Source organism: Pseudopipra pipra, chromosome 13 (assembly GCF_036250125.1).
Source record: "Pseudopipra pipra isolate bDixPip1 chromosome 13, bDixPip1.hap1, whole genome shotgun sequence".
Classification (NCBI taxonomy): domain Eukaryota; kingdom Metazoa; phylum Chordata; class Aves; order Passeriformes; family Pipridae; genus Pseudopipra; species Pseudopipra pipra.
The window spans coordinates 1,522,088-1,545,007 of NC_087561.1; the positions used below are offsets into that span (position 1 = coordinate 1,522,088).

Genomic DNA, 22,920 nt, shown 5'->3' on the forward strand with positions numbered 1-22,920 from the left:
ATAAATATTTCAATATAAATATTAAAATTTGATGTATATAGAGAATATACAGTAGTTAATTATGCAGGCATATAGACACTTTATATATGTGTGTGTTATTATATAAATATGTTTTTATGTACTTTTAAATTTTATTTTCTATATAGACTATATAGATTTTATATATTTTCTTATATATGCTTATATACATTTACATTTATTCATATTTGCTTTGATTTATTAATTGTATTTTTTATTTCAAAATATTTACATGTACTTTATTTACCAACAATATTTGTTATTATTTATTAACTTATCAAATACATTACCTAATATAAATATTAAAAATAAATATAAAACTATATAAATATATTCATAATATGTTTTTATACATATTACATAAATAAATATTTATAATATTTAAATATTAAAATTTGATGTATATAGAGAATATACAGTAGTTAATTATGCAGGCATATAGACACTTTATATATGTGTGTGTTATTATATAATTATTTATGTTTTTATATACTTTTAAATTTTATTTTTTATTTTTTATATACACTATATAGATTTTATATATTTTCTTACATATGCTTATATTTACTCATATATGCTTTGATTTATTCATTGTATTTTTATTTATTTCAAAATATTGACATGTGCTTTATTTTCCAACAATATTTGGAAAAAAAAAATATAAATGGAAATATAATGGAAAAAATAAATATAAATGATACAAATATATAAATATTTATAATATTTAAATATAAATATTAAAATTTAAAGTATATATATAGAGAATATACAGTAGTTAATTATGCAGGCATATAGACACTTATATATATGTTTTTATGTACTTTTAAATTTTATTTTTATAGATACTGTGTAGATTTTATGTATTTACTTATATATGTATGTTTATATACTCATGTGCTTTGATTTATTAATTGTATTTTTATTTATTTCAAAATATTTACATGTACTTTATTTATCAACAATATTTGTTATTATTTATTAACATATCAAATACATTGCCTAATATAAATATTGAAAATAAATATAAATATAAAAATATGTAAACATATATTTATAATATATATTTTTAATATATAAATAAATATTTATAATATTTATAAATATAAATATTAAAATTTAAAGTATGTATATAGAGAATATACAGTAGTTAATTATGCAGGCACATATACACTATATATGTGTGTGTTATTATATAATTACATATGCAAAAATATATATTTATGCTTATATTTACTCATATGTGCTTTGATTTATTAATTGTATTTTTATTTATTTCAAAATAGTTAATTATGCAGGCATATAATTAAATATTTATAATATTTAAATATAAATACTAAAATTTGAAGTATGTATATAGAGAATATACAGTAGTTAATTATGCATGCATATACACACTTTATATATGTGTGTGTTATTATATAATTATTTATGGTTTTATGTACTTTTAAATTTTATATAGACTATATAAATTTTATATATTTACTTATATGTGATAAAATATGTATGTATGTTTATATTTATTAATATGTGCCTTGTTTTATTCATTGTATTTTTATTTCAAAATATATACTTTTGCTTTATTTATCAAAAATATTTGTTATTATTTATTAACATATCAAATACATTGCCTAATAGAAAAATTAAAAATAAATATAATATATAAATATATTGGTATATTTATAATATATAAATAAATATTTATAATATTTAAATACAAATATTAAAATTTAAAGTATGTACATAGAGAATATGCAGTAGTTAATTATGCATGCATATGGATACTATATATATGTGTGTTATTATATAATTATTTATGTTTTTATGTACTTTTAAATTTTATTTTTATAGACTGTGTAGATTTTATATATTTACTTATATATGCAAAAATATATATGTATGTTTATTACTAATATGTGCTTTGATTTATTCACTGTATTTTTATTTATTTTAAAATATTTACATGTACTTTACCAACAATATTTGTTATTTTTTATTAACTTATCAAATACATTGCCTAATATAAATATTGAAAATAAATATAAAATATAAAAATATGTAAATATATATTTATGATATATATTTTTAATATATAAATAATTATTTATATTTAAAAATACAAATAGTAAAATTTAAAGTATGTATATAGAGAATATACAGTAGTTAATTATGCAGGCATATAGACACTTTATATATATGTGTGTTATATAATTATTTATGTTTTTATGTACTTTTAAATTTTATTTTTATAGACACTGTGTAGATTCACTTATATATGCAAAAACATGTATGTATGTTTATATTTACTCATATGTGCTTTGATTTATTCATTGTATTTTTATTTCAAAATATTTACATGTGCTTTATTTATCAAAAATATTTGTTATTATTTCTTAACATATCAAATACATTGCCTAATATAAATATTGAAAATAAATATAAAACTATATAAATATATATTCATAATATGTATTTATACATATTACATAAATAAATATTTCTACTATTTAAATATAATTATTAAAATTTGATGTGTATAGAGAATATGCAGTAGTTAATTATGCATGCATATAGACACTTTATATATGTGTGTGTTATGATATAATTATTTATGTTTTTATATACTTTTAAATTTTATTTTTTATTTTTTATATAGACTATATAGATTTGATTTATTAATTTTATTTTTTATCTCAAAATATTTACATGTACTTTATTTAACAACAATATTTGTTATTATTTATTAACATATCAAATACATTGCCTAATATAAATATTAAAAATAAATATAAAATATAAAAATATGTAAATATATAAATAAATATTTATAATATCATTTATTAACATATCAAATAAATATAATATATAAATATATTGGTATATTTATAATATGTAAATAAATATTTATAATATTTAAATCTAAATATTAAAATTTAAAGTATGTATATAATGTTTAGTAGTTAATTATGCATGCATATAGACACTTTATATATGTGTGTGTTATGATATAACTATTTATTTATTTATGTACTTTTAAATTTTATTTTTATAGAGACTTTAGATTTTATATATTTACTTATATATGCTCACATATGTGCTTTGATTTATTCATTGTATTTTTATTTATTTCAAAATATTTACATGTGCTTTATTTATCAACAATATTTGTCATTATTTATTAACATATCTAATACATTGCCTAATATAAATATTAAAAATAAATATAAATTATACAAATATATAAATATATATTTTTAATATATAAATATTTATAATATTTAAATATAAATATTAAAATTTAAAGTATCTCTGTAGAGAATATGCAGTAGTTAATTATGCATGCATATAGATACTATATATATGTATGTTATTATATAATTATTTGTTTTTATGTACTTTTTAATTTTATTTTTATAGAGACTATATAGATTTTATATATTTACTTATATATACTAAAATATGTATGTATGTTTATATTTACTAATATGTGCTTTTATTCATTGTATATTTTTTATTTTAAAATATTTACATGTGCTTTATCAACATTATTTATTGTATTATTTATTAGTATATCAAATACGTTTCCTAATATAAAATATTAAAATAGTTCAAATAATATGCACTATTAAATACCAATGCCACATACCATGTAATTATATATAATATCTCCCTTATATATGAGCACCCTTTTAATATAAATGTCTACAGACACTTGTATTATGCACACACATCACAGCTTATTCTTTTCTGTAGACACTTTTATTTGTACAGTCTCAGGCCCTTTTTATTCCAGTGTATAATATATACAGCATGTCCCACTTGCCAACATATATAACCTATATATAGCATATATTATATGTATTCTTATGGTATATATAATATATATGCATATTATTTGGTATTACATTACCATCGATGTATTAATTTTTAATTACATACAGCTGCACTCTCACAGACTATTCTTATTTATACACTATTCATATATATATATGAATTTATATAAAATTACTTGATACCCTCTCACACATCCACAATTTTTAAAAAGTGCTTAATATACACATATTTAGACACACACAGTTTGTGTCTCTTTGCTCTATTTTGTATATACACATATATTTGCACTCTGTAAATGGCCTTTCTGTCTATAAATATTCCATACATAACAGAACACAGCATGTTTTCTATGTGCCATGCTATGTGTCACAGTCTGTTACTCATACTTCTGTTTGATATAACACAGTTGTGTTACTGCCTGCTCTAGTATATTAAATATGCACAAGTAATATGTCATTAATATAATAATGTCAGGGGCTGCAGCTGCTTCCTGAGGGCCAGCACTGAGCTCTGCTCCGTGTGACAGTGACAGCACCCAGGGAATGGCTGGAGCTGTGCCAGGGCAGGCTCAGGTTGGATCTCAGGGAAAGGTTCTTCCCCCAGAGGGTGGTTGGCACTGCCCAGGCTCCCCAGGGCAGTGGGCACAGCCCCAAGGCTGCCAGGAGTGTTGGGACAATGCCCTCAGGGACAGGGTGGGATTGTTGGGGTGTCTGTGCAGGGCCAGGAGTTGGACTGATGGTCCTTGTGGGTCCCTTCCAGCCCAGGATATTCCATGATTCTAATACATAATGTACCACACCTGTGTCTGGAACCTTCTCCCAGCTCCCCGCCCACTCCTGGGGGTTGTTCCCTAATCCTGCAAAAAACACAGGACAAGTTCCCTTCAACCACAGGCATTTGTTCCACAGCACAAGGATTTGTTGCCTTTGTGCTGTGCCTTTGCTCTTCAGGTTTAAGCCCTTGCCTGAAGGCTGGGATGGAAAGGGATGTGAGATGGGACTGGCACCCTTTCATTAGGGCATAAGCCCTCAGAACTTAAAATCTTGTTAAAATAGACATCTTGCAGCTCTCAGGGACTTTATGTGCTTGGAAAGCAGAGAAAGGACTGAACTTGGGATATTGGGAAGAAATCCTTCCCAGGGGCAGTACAGCAACTGCTGCAAGTGTTTGCAGACCAGTTTCAAGTCCAGAGAGCCCAGACTGGGGAGTGGTTGGTGCAAACAATAATCATCAAATTCAGAGCCAGTTTTTAAACTGATTTCTTTATTGAAACTAAAACTCAGAGTTAAAATTCCTAAATTACTCACAGAGGACAAGTTTCCAACTTGACTAACTAAGGACAGACCAGTGCTCAAAGGGGCCAGAAACCCTGAGCAGGTGCTGGTTTAAGACTACAGCGAGTGTGTCCTCACTCCATGGATCTCCCAGGGCAGCTGGAACAGTTCCTCAGGCTCCCTGGGAAGAGACAGGACCAGATCTCCAGTGCAAAGGCTGAGTTGTGTCAAGATTCTGGATTAAAGTGTACCTAGTGTTCACAGCTCAGGAGGAGGGAGGGAGCCAAGAATAACAACCTGGTAAATCACCTCCACTCCCTACAGGAATTCCAGAGGAAAGTTTGTCCCCCTCCCTCCAGGCCCCACACACAAATATTTACAGAGACACAACTACAACCCCCAGTGTCTGACTCCCTGGCTGAGGGCAGGAGCCATCAGGCACAAGGCACCCGGCTCCTGCTGCAGCAGGAGAGCCCAGTTCCTTCAAGAGTCACCAGGAATGTGGCCTAAAGGGTCAGGAAAGCTCTGGGGCAGGTCACTGAAACTCCTCCTTGATGGGGGTGCAGCCTGAGAAGAAGCTGATGTTGCTGCTCAGCATCCTCTTCTTCCTCTTGACAAAGGGGATCTGGTTCTCCTGGGCCTCCTCGTCCCTGAGGAGCAAGGAGGAAGGAGAGCTGGGCATCTTCTGGAGCCCTTCCTGGGCTGTGATGTCCTGCAGGACCTGTTGGGAGAGCAAGGCAGAAACCTTGGATTGGTTCCTGCTGGAGCAGCCAGCAAGCTCAGCCCAGAGCACAGAGGCAGCACAGACAGGGGCTGCCAGGCCAACCTCAAGAGTTGCTTCATTTTTTCACTTAAGTCAAGAAAAAGATAAATTTTTTAACAAAAGACCAAGACCGAGCAGGAAGAGACAACAGTTGGAATAGTGAGAACCCACAGGATAAGGGAATTTATTTAGCTGAGGCAAAATGAGATGAGCCAAGTCAGAGAACACAGTAAGCTTAAAACCAGTAAGTCTGAACATGGACAGAGATGATTTTATCCTACGAGCTCCTCAGTTCCCATCTCTCCTGGCTGCAAGGTGCAGCAGGAAAGCAGAGCAAGCCCGTGTGGCAACATTTTAGTGTGAAAACAAGAATTCAGCACCCTCAGAACTCCAACACAAGCTGCCTTGTCAGCCGGAGGCTGCACAGGGGGTTCCAGCTGCAGCTTTTCCCCTTGGATAATTTCCCTCTACATCCCTCACTGGCCCCATTCAAAACCTCAGCTCTCCCCCAGAGCCCTGGAATACCTTTGTGGTTGGAGTGACACACAGGGGCTGGAAGAAACTCTCTCCTGCTTTCACCATCGTGGGGTCTTCCAGCTTCAAGGAGCCCTCCGAGTCCCTCTGGGGGTCCTCGCACGTTGTGGCCTCCTGAGGGGCAGCACAGAGTGAGCACTGGGATCACATCCAGCCCTTCCTCCCCCCAGCCAGGGCTCCCCAAGCCCCCTGCCCTCCAGGTGTGAGCATTCCATAGTCCAGGATGCTGCCTGCTGGTCAGGTATCATAAAATAGTCAATTAAAGTACTCTGGGATGTCTCTGCTTCAGATCTCACATCCAAGAGCAGAATTCCCACTAGAAATATCTGCCTTAGTGAACATCAGTTGCTCATGAACATTCCTGGTGTGACAACCCCCTCCCTAAATTACCCCTTCCATTCTTAAAGAAAAATATTTAATGATTGATATAGTTATAGATAAATAAATAAATATATAATAATAAAATATACAAATATAATAATAAATAATAATAATATGGGTTAAGCTTTTGTGTTGTCCGAAGCCAAAGACACAACTCGAATTTACTGAGTGCAAGAGAAAGACTGAAGTATTTGTCTTTAGGTTTATGGCTGACAGTTGGGAGTAGGTAAATCTGTGCTGTGACACCCCCAAATATCTGTTAAATAACACCATATGTAATTATAGATAATATCTAAATTATACATAAGACATATTATATGTCTACATACACTTGTATTACACCCACACATTCATGGCTTACTCTTTTCTAGAGACACATCTATTTGTACAGTCTCAGCCACTCTTTTTATTCCAGTAACAGGTACAGCCCATACCATTTAAAAACATACATAACCTAACGTGTAATATGTATTATTTTTTAATTAGGAGCATTACATGCTCACAGACACTATTCTTACTTATATAGTATTCATATAGGTATAAATATTAATAAAACATTTTGATACACTGCCACTATTTAAAAGAAATACTTTACTTAAGTGAAGTATAAAGGGTGCCAGTGCTCTGCCCTGCCCAGCAGTGCCCGGGTGGTCCCTCACCCAGCCCAGCCCAGGACTCACCAGGGCGTGGTCCCGGTTCCTGCAGGTGGCCTGGTCACAGCTGCAGTCGCTGGAACATCCCACCTTCTGCTTCCTGCAGCCACACTGCCTGTTCCCACAGCGGCCCCGGCACGAGCACTGCGGGAGAGAGGGATCCCTGCTCTGCCCGGGGCACCGGCACCACTCCAGGGGTGGCAGCTCCGGGACAGGGATGTCCCCAGCTGCCACACACCTCGTTTCAGTGCCAGTCCTGCATCCCAGATAAGGAATAAAATCCCTCCACTCCACACCCATCTCTTGCTGCAGGACCCCCAGGATGAGCACCTTCAGTTCCTCAGGCCCTGACTTCAGGTTATCCCAAAGGATCAGGGGAGACACTACAATCTCTGTACACTCACACAGATCCTTGGATACAGGCCAGCGATTCCCTAGTAGGTCCTGGATCAAAGGTCACTGGATCTTACCCCCGTGAGGCTTTTCTTTGCCCCTCTGGCTGCTTTGGCAGGAACCCAGTCGGCATCTTGCAGGTCCCCAGAGTCAGAGAGCAGCTCCTCCAGGTCCATCTCCGGGCTGGGCGCGCGCGGCTTGGCCGTCGTCTGCCGGCGGGCCCTGGGCTGCAGCCAGGGAGCAGGAGGGTCAGGGACCAGCAGGACTGACACAGGGCTTGGATTTCACTCATATTTATCCAGTACTGATTTAATATTTCATTGAGGTACTCAGAGCCCCACACTCCCGTTCCTCAGCCAGCCAAGAAGGTGAGGGAGGAGAAAAACCATCAAATTGTCAGGATTAAAAATTCAGTCCATTTAAACTCCTATAAGTGACAAATCCTTGGAAGTCAGAGTTATATTTGTCATATCACATGACAAAAAACATTTGTGTCAGTCTTGCCCACATAGCTTTAAATCATTTCTTCCTCCCAGCACTAAGATTTGGCTCTTTGCAAGGCAATGGTTACACTTGCTATGACACATTCCTTGGTCCATAGTTTAGAGACTGGAAATGCTACAGATAAAACATCTGGATTGTGAAGGAGGATGTAGAGTCAGACAGAATGAGAAGGAGAAAACATGTTAGGGGGTTTGGTTGCCTTTTTTTAAAATCAAAAAACTAGTGCAAGGTAGTTCTGAGTGTTCTGAAAAGGACTGAAGGGGCCAACTTCAATAAGCAGAATGAGCTGCCTGCTAAAAAGCAACTTAGGAGAAAGAATCCAAATTACTAATAGCCAAGATTAACTTTGGAGAAGAGCTCAGGTACAACACAAGCATGAAAACTGTGCAGGATCTTACTTTGGCTGGGATATAATCAAAAGAAGAGTCTGGAGACTCTGGTGGCCTTTGCTGGATGTGCCGGAGTTTCTGGCCACTGACAACTTGGAGGAGCAGCAGTTTCTGTTAAAAGGGAAAAGAGTTAGCTTTGCAAAATACAGAAATCAACAGCCATTAATCTCTCAAGGCTCTACCTGTTTCAGAGAGTCATTTTCCTGGAGGAGTTCCTGGTTTTCCTCCTTCATTTTCTCCATCTCTTCCTCCTGTTTGCAAGACAAAAGGAAATTTATTTAATTAAAGGTAAAGAGAAAAACTACAGGGTTGTTCAGACCTGCACAGCAACTATCCCCTGCCAAGGGAACACTCACAATCCTCCTGCACCTCCCTCATTCCAAAGTTCCTGTTCCAAGTACCTGGTATCCCAAAGGATCCCACCCTCCCTCCAAGCCACAACCAGACACTGTACCTGGAACCTGAGTCGCTCCTGCAGCTGCTTCTCCTGCTCATTTAGGGAATCTTCCCACTTCTTCTCTTCTGCCTCTTTTTGCTGGAGTTGGCTGAGCAGGTACAGAACCTAAAAGCAAGTTAGAATGAACAGGTAGGAATTCCTGAAGGAACACCTGTCCAAGTCCAGGCATCAAAAGCCTTGGCAATTTTAGGAAGATTCTGCCACTTCCAGCATTATTACACTCTGATCTACTTGAAAAGTGATCTTGTGCTCTTGTGCTTTCATCCTTAAAGCATGAAAACAGTTACTTGATAAAGCAACTTGCACAGGGCCCAGGATGAATAGGGAGATTTGGTTTTTGATTAATCATCTGCAAAAGTCTAAATTTGAGTTTATGTACAGCACCAGCTTGATTTCACCACATCCCCTTTGCCTTTCAGCAGACCTAGGAAATCAGTCCCAGAGTTCAAGACTTCCATGCCTTGTGTTTTACCTTTTCCTGGTGTTGCTGTTCCTGCACCACAAGCTGATTTTGGAACTCAGCCTCCAGCTCTGTGATGTGGTTTCTCTCTTCCATCAGCATCTTCTGCACGTCTGAGCAGGTGGCTTTGCCCTGCTCCAGGCTGCTCTGGAGCTTGCTCTCCTGGACTTTGGAGGAGACCAGCTGAAAGGCAAAGAGCAACGTTTGGGTCAGGGATTCCATGGTGGGAAAGGTGCTGCAGCCTGGAGGCGAAGCATTTCTGTGATTTCCAGCCACCCCAGGAACTGGACTGGCCACCAGCCACACGGAGACCAGAGGAAATGCAGAGTCAGACACCTGACCACCAGTTTGGAAGTGCAAAACAGGGAGCAGATTTTGTTAACAGTTCTAAATTCATCTCCCTTCCTGCAGCACTTGGAGTATTTTCCTTTTCACTCTTTGCCTTTCCAAGCACCAGGGAGTGACAGGGGATTCTGTCCTTCACTTGCTCTCTCCTTGATGCCACATCAACCCAATTCCTACTCCTCTATCCCATCTTTTCCCACCTCAACACCCATTCCCCTGGTTCCCCTGACCTCAGCCAGCACTGCCCTTGTTTCTCTGCTTGTTCAGGAAGTATTTTTAGGTACTTCTCTTTCACTTCCAAAATTTGTCTTTTTTATTTTCCCATTCCCATGCAAGCCTTTCAGAAGCACAGCTTTAGCTGGTTATCTCCAGACCCTCATATATTCCATTCCCCTCTTCCCTGTTTTTTGGATTTCACTGCCCAGTACAGAATATTTTAATCCAAAATTTTGAGGGAAATAAACCTCATCCAGTACAAAAGGGTGCTCCACTCCAATTCCTTTAGTCACTTCTGTTCATTCCTGGCTAAGCAGACTTAAAGTCTTTGCTTTCAGGGAAAAAACAGGAAAATCCAGCCTTTACCTCTCCCAGGAGGTACTTCAGAGCACATTTGGCCTCCAGGATTGTGGCAATGCTGTCCCAGCGCTGCTTGGCACGATCCCCATTGTCTGCATCCAGGAGTTTCTGCTGCAGATCTGCTATCTGGGCACTCCTGGGGAAGAATCCATGGATTTGGGGTTACAGCACAAGAGAAAACCAGGGCTAAAGTTACTGTTCCCAGAATATCAGGTGAAATAGCTGAAGTTACAATTTTGATGCCTTAATTGGGCAGCTGGAGTCTGCATTGCTACACTGGGGAGTTCTGCCTTCCCTTCACATTCCCAAAGGAAGGGAGAAGGTTTTCCTCATACAGAGGTGCTCACAAACAGCAAAGAAAACTCCAGTCTTAGTGACTAGGTAATGTCTACAATATGGAGAAACCTAAGCCAGGAAAACCCCACGCTCTCATCTCATTGTTCCCAGTTCAGTGTATAAATATTTTACATTTTTTTTCAATTTCACAGAAGAGTTGGGATGGAAATGAGGGAAAAACCAGAGGCAAGGCTGTGCAGATCAGCTTTGTGGTACTGCCTTACCTGAGCTCCATCTCAGTTTCCAGGCTTTCAATCTGCTTGGATATGGAGAGATCCACCTCTGGGGACTGCAGCTCTGCCAGGCAGTAGGTCCTTCTCTGAGGAATTGCAGCCAAGGGAGGAACAGGGGAGGAAATCACACCTTTAGACAGCCCAGCACAGAGGAGCAGCTCTCTCCAGAGCTGCAATTCCAGGGCCCCTTCCCCAAAGCACAAAGCCTTCGATAAGGGTGTGACCCACTCACAGCCCTCACTGAGCCTGGAAAAGCCCTCGGAGGTCGAGTCTGACCATTCACCCAACACTCCCAGGGCCACATCCACACCTTTTGGGGACACTCCCAGGGATGGTGGTTCCACCTCTGCCCTGCACAGCCCGTGCCAATGCCCGACTGCCCCTTCAGTGAAGAAATGTTCCCTAACTGCATTAATTAACAAGTCACTTCAGCACCTCTTCACCACATGAAGCCTTTCTCCCAGAAAGGCAGCCAAGGATGGAGCCCCTTCCCTCCCCCCTGAGGGAACAGGAGTGAGGATCAGAATAACCCCAGTGTTGCTGAACCCCCCAGGGCTGGGACGGGGAAAGGGGCCTTTCCCTCACCCGGAGCTTTGGAGGTGGGTTTTCCCCGGACTCTTTTTTCTCTTTGAGCTGCTGCAGCTCCTGGGCCAAGATCTTCCTGTCCTCCAGCAGGTCTGCGAGGTGCCGCCGAGCCTCCTCCGTGCTCACCAGAACCTCCACTTCGTTTGCCAGCCAGCTCTGGAACAGGAAACCCACCGGGAAAGGTTTTAGTGGAGCTTCAACTGCAGGACTGAGTGTTGCTCTGGGAAGGTGTTTTAGAGCCATGGAATAATCCCATTGCAGCCCCCCCTGAGCCTCCCAGTCCCAGTTTCTCCCCTGCTGGGATGACACACCCACTGTCACCCACCTTCACTCGGGCAGCCACTCCTTCCAGGCCCCGGCTCTGACTCTCCTTGCGTTTGTCTGCAGCCTCCTTCTGTCTCTGCAGGGCCTCCTTCAGCCGCTTGTTGGCAGCTGCTGCCTGGAAAACATTCCACAGGAGCTCAGCAGCAGCTTTGGCACTTCACCTGCAACAGCTGGAAACACGAGGGAGTGCCAAGGCAAGGCCCTGGGATGGTGAGAGCACAAAGGGAATAAACCAGAATCACTAAGTCAAGGCCTCCAGTCCTTAACTTATTTCCTCAGCTGAGATTCCTGATTCAAGGAGAACCTGCTTCTAGGCCTAAGAAGTAGAAGAAAACATCCCAAATGAGGGTTGCAAGATGCATTTCTTTGACACAACCACTTTGAAAGGATTTTGAACTGCAACCTAATATATCCACACCCAAATTCATTTCACGCTTCAGCCTGGCCATCTGTAATGGATTCCCAGAGCAGCCTGATGCCCAGAGTGGAATTCAGCCTTTAAGGAGCAGATTTAACTAGGATCCCTCAAAGGTTACAAGACAGAAGTGTGGTTTTCTCTGCAGAGAGAAAAGCTCTTATTTCCATCCTCTCAGCTGCCTTTAAGAGGTTTGTGCATGTCCCATTACATCCTCCAGCTCCACTGTGCAGCCCTCGGGGTTGCTCAGGGCTTTCCCTGAGACATTGGTTCCTCACCTCCTCTGTTTTGCGCCGAAGGACATTGGCCTGTTTCTGGAAATCCCTCTCCAGCTTGAGGAGCTCGTACTGTCTCTTACGATCCTGCAGGGAAACAACACGAAAACAGATGGAAAAGTCACCTGGGCTCCACATTTCCCATGACAAAGGTTCTGGAGCCTAAAGGCTGGATGAGACTGAAGCCCAGAAGTTCAACCCTGAAGATCCCAAAGCACTGAGGGGTAAGAACTGCTGTGGGACAGAACTCCAGATGTTTGCTGTCCATTACACTGGGTGCCACAAGCAGCTGGATTTCATGAACCTGCAGGTTCAATATTCCTTTGAAAGTTTAAATACCTCCCATTCTGGGGCCAAACCCTACAACTTTAAATACTTCAAATATTGAATATTTTTGCCTTCTGCCTCAGAGCTGAGTCACAACTGTGCCAACATCTTTAGGATCTCCAGCCACAAGTCCATTTACAACAACTGGTGAAAGGTGGCAGCCATATGAACCAACCTTCTCTTCAAAGCATTCCCAGCTGGTTTTCAGTTGCTTCCAGTTAAACAAGCCTTGCAGTAAACACTTGACTGATTTGTCCTACTCTTGGGAGGGTGGTACAGTCTGGGGGGGGGTTGTTTGCTCACCTTTTCCTTCAGCTGGATCACTTCCTTGTCCTTCTTTTGCTTCCACTGCCTGAATTTCTCGGTGTCTTCTTTCATCTGCCGCATCAGCTGGACCCTTTGGTGCTTCATTTCCTGAAAAACACAAGAGGCTGGAAGAACTGTCCAGGATTTACATCCTGGGGAGCTTCAACCTGCATTTCCCTTGTGTCTGTCAGGTGGGGGGAGAGGCAGGTGGGAAATCTTAGTGTGCTCCCTCTCAGGACACTCTCCAAGTGCTAAAACCCAGGGATTCATTATTTAAGGCATAAAGGGAAGGCATTTAAGGCACAAACATGCACAGCTTAGGGAAATCAAAGTGAAGCCAAGTGATTTGACTGAGGCTCTTAGAAGAGCCAAAAGATCCCTTGGACTTATTTTACACCTCCAAATCTCAGCAGTCACCTGCCTGTTGTGCTACCCCAGCAACTGTGGCCAAAGGAATCGTGCCCAAACTGCTGCTCTCAGTGTGACAGAGCAGACAGGGAGTGATTCCTGGGTGGGAGCTGCTCTGTCTGCACTGGCCAGCCAGGAGTGCAGTTAGGATGGGTTACCCTGATCTCCTGGTTCAGTTTGGACACCGTGTGTTCCGTGGATTCCTTCAGCTTCAGGAGCTTGGATTGCTCACTCAGCTTCTTCTTCAGCTCGTTGATTTGTCCCTCCAGCTCCTGGAGCCTTTTGCGCCGCCGCTCGCTCAGCCTGGGAAGGAACCAGCCCTTAAAAACAACCCCCACTCTCCAATTTCAGACACCTGAAGAAAAGTTAAACTGAGTTGTGTGTTATCACCTTTCCTGCTGCTGAAAGCCCACAGGAGGCTGCTCTGCAGCTCATACAACCATCCTGGTATGTCAGAGGGACATCAAGTAAGAGACTTTATAGATAGAAACACAAGACACTGGATCTTCAGACATAACACAGTCACACTCACTTGGCCTGGTTGATATCCTTCTTTGCCATGTGCAGAGCAAGGACCAATTCCTCCTTTTCTTTTTGCAAATTGCTGACCTCCAATTCCAGATCCCTGATGTTAGTCTAGGAGGGACAAGATTAGTCAGCCTCCCAAGAAAAGCCTTGAAAATACACTCTGAGACAAAGCTTTAGCACAGAGAAACCTTGAGAATCCACATTGCTATCAGCAGACTGCTCTTAGATAAGAGCAGTGTGACTGTCACAAGGGCTGGTTCAGACACTGAAGCTTTGGTGGGTCACAGAACCACTGTGCCAAAGTGATTTTGGAGTAATTCCAAAGATGGGAGAGCCCAGCACAGCAGGGGAAGCTGCCCAAGGGGGCAGTGACCCAGATGAGGAATAAACAGACCCAACTCAGAATGTGCTCAGGAGAGGGAGGATCCCCTCCCTCCCCTCCCCAGCATGGGGGGGTTGGCAATCATTGGAAAAAAGGAACTGAACAAGAAGGATGTCAAGTTTACCTGGTACTGGGACTGAATGGGCTCCAACTGATTATCATTCTGAGCCATCTTTTTGGCAAGTGCCTCTTTCAGAGTCAGGGCTTTGTTGAGCTCCAGCAGCTCCTTGGACAGCTGGGCCTGGCGAAGGGCGTGTTGGGTGGTGAAGTCGTTTGAAGCTCTCTTGGAATCCTGGCCCAGTTCTGCTTCCTAGAGGAGACACCAAGTGAGCAGGAGAGGCCAATCCAAAGCTCTGGAATGATCTCAGATCCTGCAGAGCACTTTGAGTTCATTGGTTACACTGGGTATTCAGAATGAGAGCAAGTTATTGATCTGGAACACACTGAGCAATTAAGAGTTTAAAAAAACAGCTCCTACAAGAGTGACACATTATTTATCAAGCATTTGGATTAGAAAATGAGCATGAGGGACAGATAAAAGTGATGAGGAGATAAAAACCTGCACTGCTAATGCCCCCTCACTTACACCTGTAGCCTCCTGTTCAGGGCTTGCCATCTCTGCAGCAGCTTCTGCTGTGGCAGCATTTTCGCTCTGTAGAGGACAAGGAAAAGAAGATTTCGGTGAAAAGGGAAAGAGGAAGTAAAATGAAGCTAAAACCAGTCTGTTGGTACACTATGACAAAATATAATGGGATTCTGGTCTGGACAGAAAGCTTTGGAAAGGGGAAACCATTGTCTTCCTCCTTTAATAAAACAACCAAACTCCTCCTGGACTAGTTGGACAAGCCATTCCTCATAGCCTTCCCTGAATTCCAGCCTTGGCAGCCAGCTGAGCCTGGGAATGGGGGGAGTGTCTAGTTCCTCAATAAGTGTTTAAGGACCTCATTAAGACAAAGATCTGGCAACCTTTATTTAACAATTTCAGATCCCTGCAATTTGTGTTCTCATTAAAACTGCCAAGTTCATAACACTCCATCCAACTTATGGATCATAAATCCATGCTGATCTCCCACTATCAGAATCTTTTATGGAGATTCTTCCTTTTCTCCCACAAGTGGCCTTTCTGCAGCATTGAAAGCACAACAGGACAGTTTTTAAGTTGATATTAAGCCACTTCATGCTTACAATTCCTGGGCTCCTTCAGCAAAGTCTCTGCAGAGTGGAATCCACTGCTGAGCAGATCAGCAGGAAAATCCCAGATTTCACCAGCAAACTTGTGTAAACACAGCTCCTCCCTCCCTGGATCCAGCCTTACCTGGAACTCAGCCAACACCTGCTGCAGGTTACGAATCACCTCCACATTTTCCTTCAGCTCCTCATCCTCCACTGTCTCCACCAACTTCTGCAGGTCCAACTTGCACCTGCAGTGCACACATGGGAGCAAACCCAGGGCACGTTCATTCCAGTGAGGAACAACTTTCCCCACTCAACAGACAAATTAATTCTGGATGAACAAACACCAGTTGTTTGTATCCAGTTTATCCCAGGTAATTGCCCAGCACAGGAGGGTGTGCACACACTTACACAGCATGTTGCTGGAGCTGCTCTAGCTTGGCATTCATCTTCTCATTTTCTTGTTCTGTCTAAGGGAAGGCAGAATTACACTGAATTGCAGAAGTAAGATAAGAAGCCAGAAATCAACTAATTAATTTGTACCAAAAGAGATCTTGGTAATGTGTGGCAAATCAATGCATTGAAAGGTCCTGCATGATCACAGCCACTAGTTTGTTTAGATTTAACAGCAGTTTTTTCCAGGAATATACAAGACAATAGAAGCAAAACAAGGTGGAAAAGAGAGAGCACAAGTGTGCAAGTGCTGAGATTTAAAATATTACAGCAACAGAAGAGCTGAAAGATTCATGGCTCCCTTTCCCCACTGAAGTCACAGATCTATAGGCAGCCAGATTCTGGCAGACTTTTGGTTCTGACTGACTTGAAATCAATGTGAAATGAACATCAAAGAGAGATTCCCAACATGCCATTAGTGCAGGACCTGCTATTGATTCAACTTCAACTTAATGCTCTCCTTGGTAACTGGATCTCACCAGGATCATCCTCTCCAGCATCTGTGCTGTCTGTCCAGCAGCCTCACTCAGCCCCTGGCTCAGCTTCTGGTTCTCCTCCATCAGGCACTGGTTCTTCTCCATCAGGGACTGAAGGTTCTCAGAGGGTGCCAGGTTGCTGAAAGAGCAAGGACACTTTGGTTGTGAACATGGTTTGTAACAGCATGGAAATCACCTCCAAGTTTCCTAAATAATTTATAATGAATATCCCACAATGGTCTGGGTTGGAAGGACCTTAAAGATCTTTTATTTCCAAGCTCCCTTCCATGGGCAGGGACACCTTCCACTAGCCCAGGCTGCTCCAAGCCCCATCCAGCCTGGCCCTGGACACCTCTATAATACAGGTTGAACCTCCAAATACAGGTTAAACTGCATGTACTGGGTTTTGAAGCACCCTCAGAAGACAACAACTACACAATCCATCTCCTTCCTGCATTTGGTGCTTTTAAGAACAATGGGGATGGAGGTGCCCTACATTTAGGGGTAGAGGGTTGAATAAAAGTCATGAATGGGTCTGAGAAATGTTTACTTAGGACATGTTGCCTGGTTCCTCTCATATTTCCTGCAAGGGATGTTTGCAATCTTAAGAGGTTTGCTACAAAGTGAAATGACCTGTGGAATTCCAGTAACCACGACAAAAAGAACAAAAAGAGAGGAAAAAAAGCAACCAGTTTGCTCTCCCCTCATTCCACAGCACCTCCTGGAGCAGCAGATATCAAGAGGCTTTTCTGTGCCAGACACCAAATACACTGAGCACTGAACAACAAATCTTACTTGATAGACACAGGGAGGGTCCCCCCATGGGCCTGCAGCAGCAACACCTGCAGCTCTTGGACCTGGAAAGACAAATAATTCCTGCTTGTAAATCTCTCTCATAAACTAACCTGATGGTTGAAGGAGCATCATTCAGATCCCTGGTCTTTCTGAGTCACCTGCTCCATAATTCTGTTTTACCACTGCCTGAGGAAAGCAGCCATGGTGCTCCAGAATTTCAAGTAATTCACTCCTAAAACAAAAGCTGCCTTCTTTTCCCTCTGGAGTGACCAGAGGAACACTCTCACTTCCCACTCCATGCTGGGCACAGGCAGGAGATGTCAGGAAGGCACCAAACCATCACTGTATTTCTAATTTTGCCTTTAGCCTGGCCAGGCAACGATTTGTCGAGTGAAAGGGAATGCAAATGCAAATCAGACCACCACCCCCCTTTTTGTCTGGCATTGAATGGCTGCTGTAACATTACAGAAATGCTCTTATATTCTCTTTCCAGCACCCAGAGAAATGCACATTAAATATGTTCTGCACACTTGGTGTGGTTGGGCACCCTGTGCCTTTCCTTGCTGGTTCCTGAGCTCAGAACTAAGAGGACAAACCCTCCTCCAGGAGGAAGCCCCACAGCACCTGCTGCTTGAGCTGGTGCAGCTCAGCTGCCTGGGGATCCACGTTGACAATGGGTTTATTCTTGATCTTCCTGGCCCTGTCAGCGTAACGCAGAGTGTTCAGGGTCTCCTCCAGGTTGGAGTCTGCTGGGCTCACACAAGCAATCATCAGGGTGTGGCTGTTCCCTCCCAGGGAGTCTGGAGAGGAAAACAGAGGATAAGCAAAGCTTTCAGAGAGTGAGACACACCATCATCAGGACACTAAAACCCCCCCGAGTGCATCCCCAAAATACAATATCCAGCTGTAGGTTTGGGTCACTGTCATTACTTTCTCCTCTGCTCAGTCAGTTCTGTATTAGAGAGGTTTATGGAAGACCAAAGTCATGTCTCAGCTCTTTCAGGTTTTTCCCCTCCCTTCTCCCACTAATAACACTCAAGACCTCCATGAATATCCAGACATCAGAATTCTCTTCAATTTAAGGAATTATTGGCTAAGAACTGCATGGCATTTCCTCCTTCAGTTTTACACTAACACACATTGGCTACTTCAAGCTACTGATCAGAGAAAAGGGCCTCACATGCAGCAAAATCCAGTTTTTAATTAAGGACTCTCAGCTATGGAAAATACTGAAGAGTTTTTGTACCAAATTATTTTACTACCATAAACATCCCAGTAAGTTAATTACCAAAGCTGTGCCCATGTGAAAGGTTAATTCAGATAAATGTATTAAAATATCATTACAACTGTTGAAAAGTAAGTACCACAAAGACCAGATATTCAGACTAAGAAGCAAATCAAACATGAGGCTCCCAGGGAAAGCACAGACAGCTTGAGCTTCATTCTGGCTGTGATATCATCCAGTAAGTTGCTATAATTAAGGTACAATAATAGATCTCTGCTCCCAGACTTGACTTCTCATCTTCCCCACCAAAAATATGCTCTGAATATGTCTCCTCTCCTCCTGTCAGAAACTGCAGGAAAGCAGGACTCATTTAGGAGCTCATCACTGCATTTGCAACCTAAAAATAAAGAGTTCAGGAGAGGTCTGGCTTCAGGGAGAAGAGGACTTAAGTAAATGAATCCCTCTGCCAGCAGCAGCTCCTGCTCTGAGCTGTGGTTTGGTGGCTCTTGGGTTTTCTCCTGCTTTGTTTAAGGTGCATCATGTTATTTAAAACACAGATTTAGGCTTTGTCATCACCTATCTCTTACCTTGCAGCAGCCTTGTCAACTTGGAGTCTCTGTAGGGGACAAACCCACCCTTTTTGTTCTCATCCCCAAGAGCACTGATGACGTTCCCCAGGGCGAGGAGGCCTTTGTTGATGTTGATCCCTGCAAACAGATCCCAGTGAGCAGAGCTAAAAACTGCTCATTTCCTGCCCTTAATAAAATGTAAGAAGGTTCAAAAAGGGCATTGCAAGGGTTAAAGAACTGCTTTGCTCTTTTATTATCCTCAAAGTTATTAGAAACCCAGGCTCTGCTGACCCTTTGCCTACAGACCTTCTTTTAGTCTGTCTCCCTCAGCCTTGGTCTTCTTCTGCCTCTCAGAGCCAGCAAGATCCACCAGGTGTAGTTTGGAGTGAAAACTGCAGTTCCTGTGGCAGAAATACATTATTTTACTCTCTCAGTAAAGTGCAGTCAGGAAAGGAGCAGCCCAGGAGCTGAAATACCAGAGACAGACACAAAACAACTGCCTCGAGTAGCTCAGAGCAGGACCAGGAGTAGGATTATGGAATTTTTGGCAGGTAACTCCCAAGAGCTGCTGGGAGTGGCTGCACAATCCCACTCACTTGTCATTTTTCTTCTTCTGGTCGATGCAGATGGTGAAGATGGCGTGGGACCGTGAGGACTGGGAGTTCATGGCTGTGGATCCCACTGTCCTGGCATTGTTCCCTTGCTCCAGGCAGGACACAGTGTCTTGGGCACAGGTGACATTTCTTTCAGTTAACCCTACAATCTGTAGCCAGGAAAAAAGCATTATGGATCTTCTCCTTCCTCTTCATCCCAGCTTAGTCCAGAGAAATCCTCCTCCACCTCAGGCTGTACCAGACCAGGTGAGCTCCCTTCCCAAGAATGTCCCACCTCTAAAGGCCTGGGGTGGTTTTTCCCAGGAAAAACCTGTCCTGAATTTCACATCAGTGACATGAAGTCACATCATCTCTCCTACTCCTACACCCTGCCCCCAAGCTCCTGTACCTGCTTGAGAGCCTGGGATCCATGGAGAAATCCAGAGCTGCCCCCAGGTATCCCAGGGCAAGCTGGGAGCTGAAAGTTGTGCCAGTCCCAGGCAGATGAAGGAAAAAACTGGCTGCTGGAGTGGGGATTTGTGTGGATAAAGTGGTGGGGAGACAGCTCTCAGGGACACAGGTCCCAGAGGGGATGAGCAGTAGGGGCTGGATGTGCTCCTTGGAAAGTTGTGCTTTCCCTGAGGGCTCGTTTCCCTGTATCCCAGTGCTGCTCCCAACACATGGATGAGCCACATCCCAGTGCTTTAGAGATGACAGAGAACTACACATAAAGTCAATGGATGGATCCAAGTTTCCAGCTTCAAGCTGGACACCCAACATCCCCACTGCAAACTGCAGCTGTCAGGGAAGGACAAAGGACGATGGGGTTTAACTAAAACCATCTGAGCAAAGGCAAAGGACACAAGTTTAACCACAAAACAGGGACCCAGAGGAAGCAGCAGCACAAGGATTCTCTGCACTGTGCTATAAACACACAGCTGGACAAAACTGCTGAGAAAATGTCTGGGGCACTGGAAGTTCCCCCTCAGGATCCCCTTTTTGCACGTTACATCTGCCACGTGAGGAGCACAAGGGCAGCAGGGATTGGAGTGGAGGGACCCCAAGGACAACCACCTCAGACATTCACCTCAAACACCCTTCAGAGTCAGAGCAGCATGTGCAAGTGGCTTTGTCATGAACATCAGACCCTCTTGGTGTTGTCCTGAGTGAAGTTCAGGCTCAGGAGCCCAGTTTTGAGAGCAGGGATTCCCTGGGCAATGTTCAGGGAGTCAGGCAGTTGTTTCACCCACACACTCCTCCCCAGCCCTGCCAGCCCCTCATCCCCCAGGGCAGCAGACCTTGATGCCCTCCTTGGGATCCTCCCTGATGCTGATCTGGGAGGAGCGTTCCCTCGAGGGGCACAGCAGGTCCAGGATGTCCTCGTTGTAGATCTGGAACAGCACAAGAGCAGCTCAGTTACCAGCCTTGCAGGAGAACAACCCACCAGAGAAAGGGGTAGTGATGCTGAAATCAGGGCTAATCTGGCATCACATTCTACTCATGTCACCTTTAGAGAAAAATATGTTTGGTAAGACCCAGTTTCTGGAGCCTTAGGTGTGGATTTAATCAGTATTTATTACTTGTAGGAGGAGGCCCCAAAGCTCACTTAATTCAAAACTTGATAATAGTTTGAGAACCAAAACTTTTACCTCGAGATAAGAAACTTTGAGGACGAATTCCCAATCCTGCCTTTGCTGCTTCTCCTCAAAGAGCAGCCTGATGACCCTTGGGATGACCCCCACGCTGGGCTCGTGCTCCTGGTTGGCCGTGTAGGTGCCTCCCATGGAGTAGGTTTTCCCAGATCCGGTCTGTCCATAGGCCAAGACAGTGGCATTGTATCCTGGGGGAACAAAGGGCTCAGGATCAGTCACGTGGGGACCACAGGAGACTTTGAACAAAGCTGGGAAAACCATCCTTCCAGAAAAGTGTCAGTTCACACTGAATCCAAGCACAGTCAGTCAATGAAAATGTCAATGGAAAGCTCTTCAAAACACAGATAAAATGATTATTTCAGCTCTTTTTAAGGACTGGCTGTTGCTTTACTAGAGCTGGTCAGAAACAGCACAAGTTCTGCCATCCACTGTCACCCACTGCAGCACCAACAGCTCCTGGGATGGGCTGAGTATCAATTCACTGTGTTATTCTCAAAGATGGAGAGACTTTTTACAAGGGATGGAGGAACAGGAAAGGGGGAATGGCTTCCCACTGCCAGAGGACAGGGTTAGATGGGATATTGGAAGGAATTCTTGGCTGGGAGGGCGGTGAGGCCCTGGCACAGGTTGCCCAGAGAAGCTGTGGCTGCCCCATCCCTGCAAGTGTCCAAGGCCAGGTTGGACGGGGCTTGGAGCAACCTGGGACAGTGGGAGGTGTCCCTGCCCATGGCAGGGGGTGGCACTGGATGAGCTTTAAGGTCTCTCCCAGCCCAAACCATCCTGGGATTCGATGAAAACCCTCTTCCCTTAAAACAAGGCACAGACCTTTGAAGATGCCTCGGACCAGAGGAGACACCGCAGTGTTGAAAACCTCTTCTTGCTCTGCCGAGGGGTCGAACACGTAATCGTAGGTGAAGGACTTGTCCTTGCCCACCACGACCTGCGGACGGGACGGGACGGTCACAGCGAGCCGGGGCGGGGGGTGCGGGAGCGGGGGGTGCGGGTGTCTCACCTGCGGCTCGCCGGGCACGAAGAAGAGGCAGCTCTGGCAGCCCTCGCTGCTCTCCCGGGGCACGAGCGGGCGGCAGCGCAGCGCCACGCGCACCGGGATGCCCTTGTCCTCGTCGCGCAGCATCGCCGGCCCTGAGCGGAACGGGCCGTGAGAACCAGCACGGGGGGCAGCGCCGGGGACCCCGCGGGCCCAGGGGGAGCGCGGACGGGCGGGATCCGATCCCAGCGCGGGCGGTGCCGCCGAAGCCCCGGAACCCGCCCGGAGCCGCCGCGCCC

The 22,920-nt window shown here is 42.9% G+C and overlaps 1 protein-coding gene across 1 annotated transcript; it reads right to left on the reverse strand.

Annotated features, from left to right (window-relative positions):
* Positions 1-5,092: 5,092 nt before the first annotated feature.
* KIF4A (kinesin family member 4A) lies at positions 5,093-22,878 on the reverse strand. Its single transcript, XM_064669552.1, has 30 exons — positions 22,646-22,878; positions 22,459-22,573; positions 21,631-21,821; positions 21,280-21,372; positions 19,985-20,151; positions 19,695-19,789; positions 19,407-19,526; positions 18,219-18,394; positions 17,595-17,656; positions 16,803-16,938; positions 16,282-16,340; positions 16,013-16,118; positions 15,284-15,349; positions 14,822-15,007; positions 14,320-14,423; positions 13,946-14,090; positions 13,377-13,487; positions 12,750-12,833; positions 12,058-12,171; positions 11,733-11,888; positions 11,139-11,233; positions 10,585-10,714; positions 9,670-9,840; positions 9,195-9,302; positions 8,923-8,991; positions 8,750-8,851; positions 7,925-8,074; positions 7,482-7,598; positions 6,412-6,534; positions 5,093-5,844 (listed from the first exon to the last, which is right to left on the reverse strand). The coding sequence occupies exons 1-30, from the start codon at positions 22,766-22,768 to the stop codon at positions 5,659-5,661; spliced, it is 3,660 nt and encodes a 1,219-aa protein (XP_064525622.1). The 5' UTR covers positions 22,769-22,878; the 3' UTR covers positions 5,093-5,658.
* Between the last annotated feature and the right edge of the window lie 42 nt (positions 22,879-22,920).

What these genes read in the sequence shown, in the direction of transcription:
- KIF4A (XM_064669552.1), bottom strand. Translation starts at nt 22,768, where the DNA reads ATGCTGCGCGACGAGGACAAGGGCATCCCGGTGCGCGTGGCGCTGCGC. An exon ending in AGGTGTTGGCTGAGTTCCAG is followed by an intron (nt 15,350 to 16,012) that starts GTAAGGCTGGAT and finishes TGTCCTCTACAG; the next exon opens with AGCGAAAATGCTGCCACAGC. An exon ending in GAAACTGAGATGGAGCTCAG is followed by an intron (nt 10,715 to 11,138) that starts GTAAGGCAGTAC and finishes ATTCTTCCCCAG; the next exon opens with GAGTGCCCAGATAGCAGATC.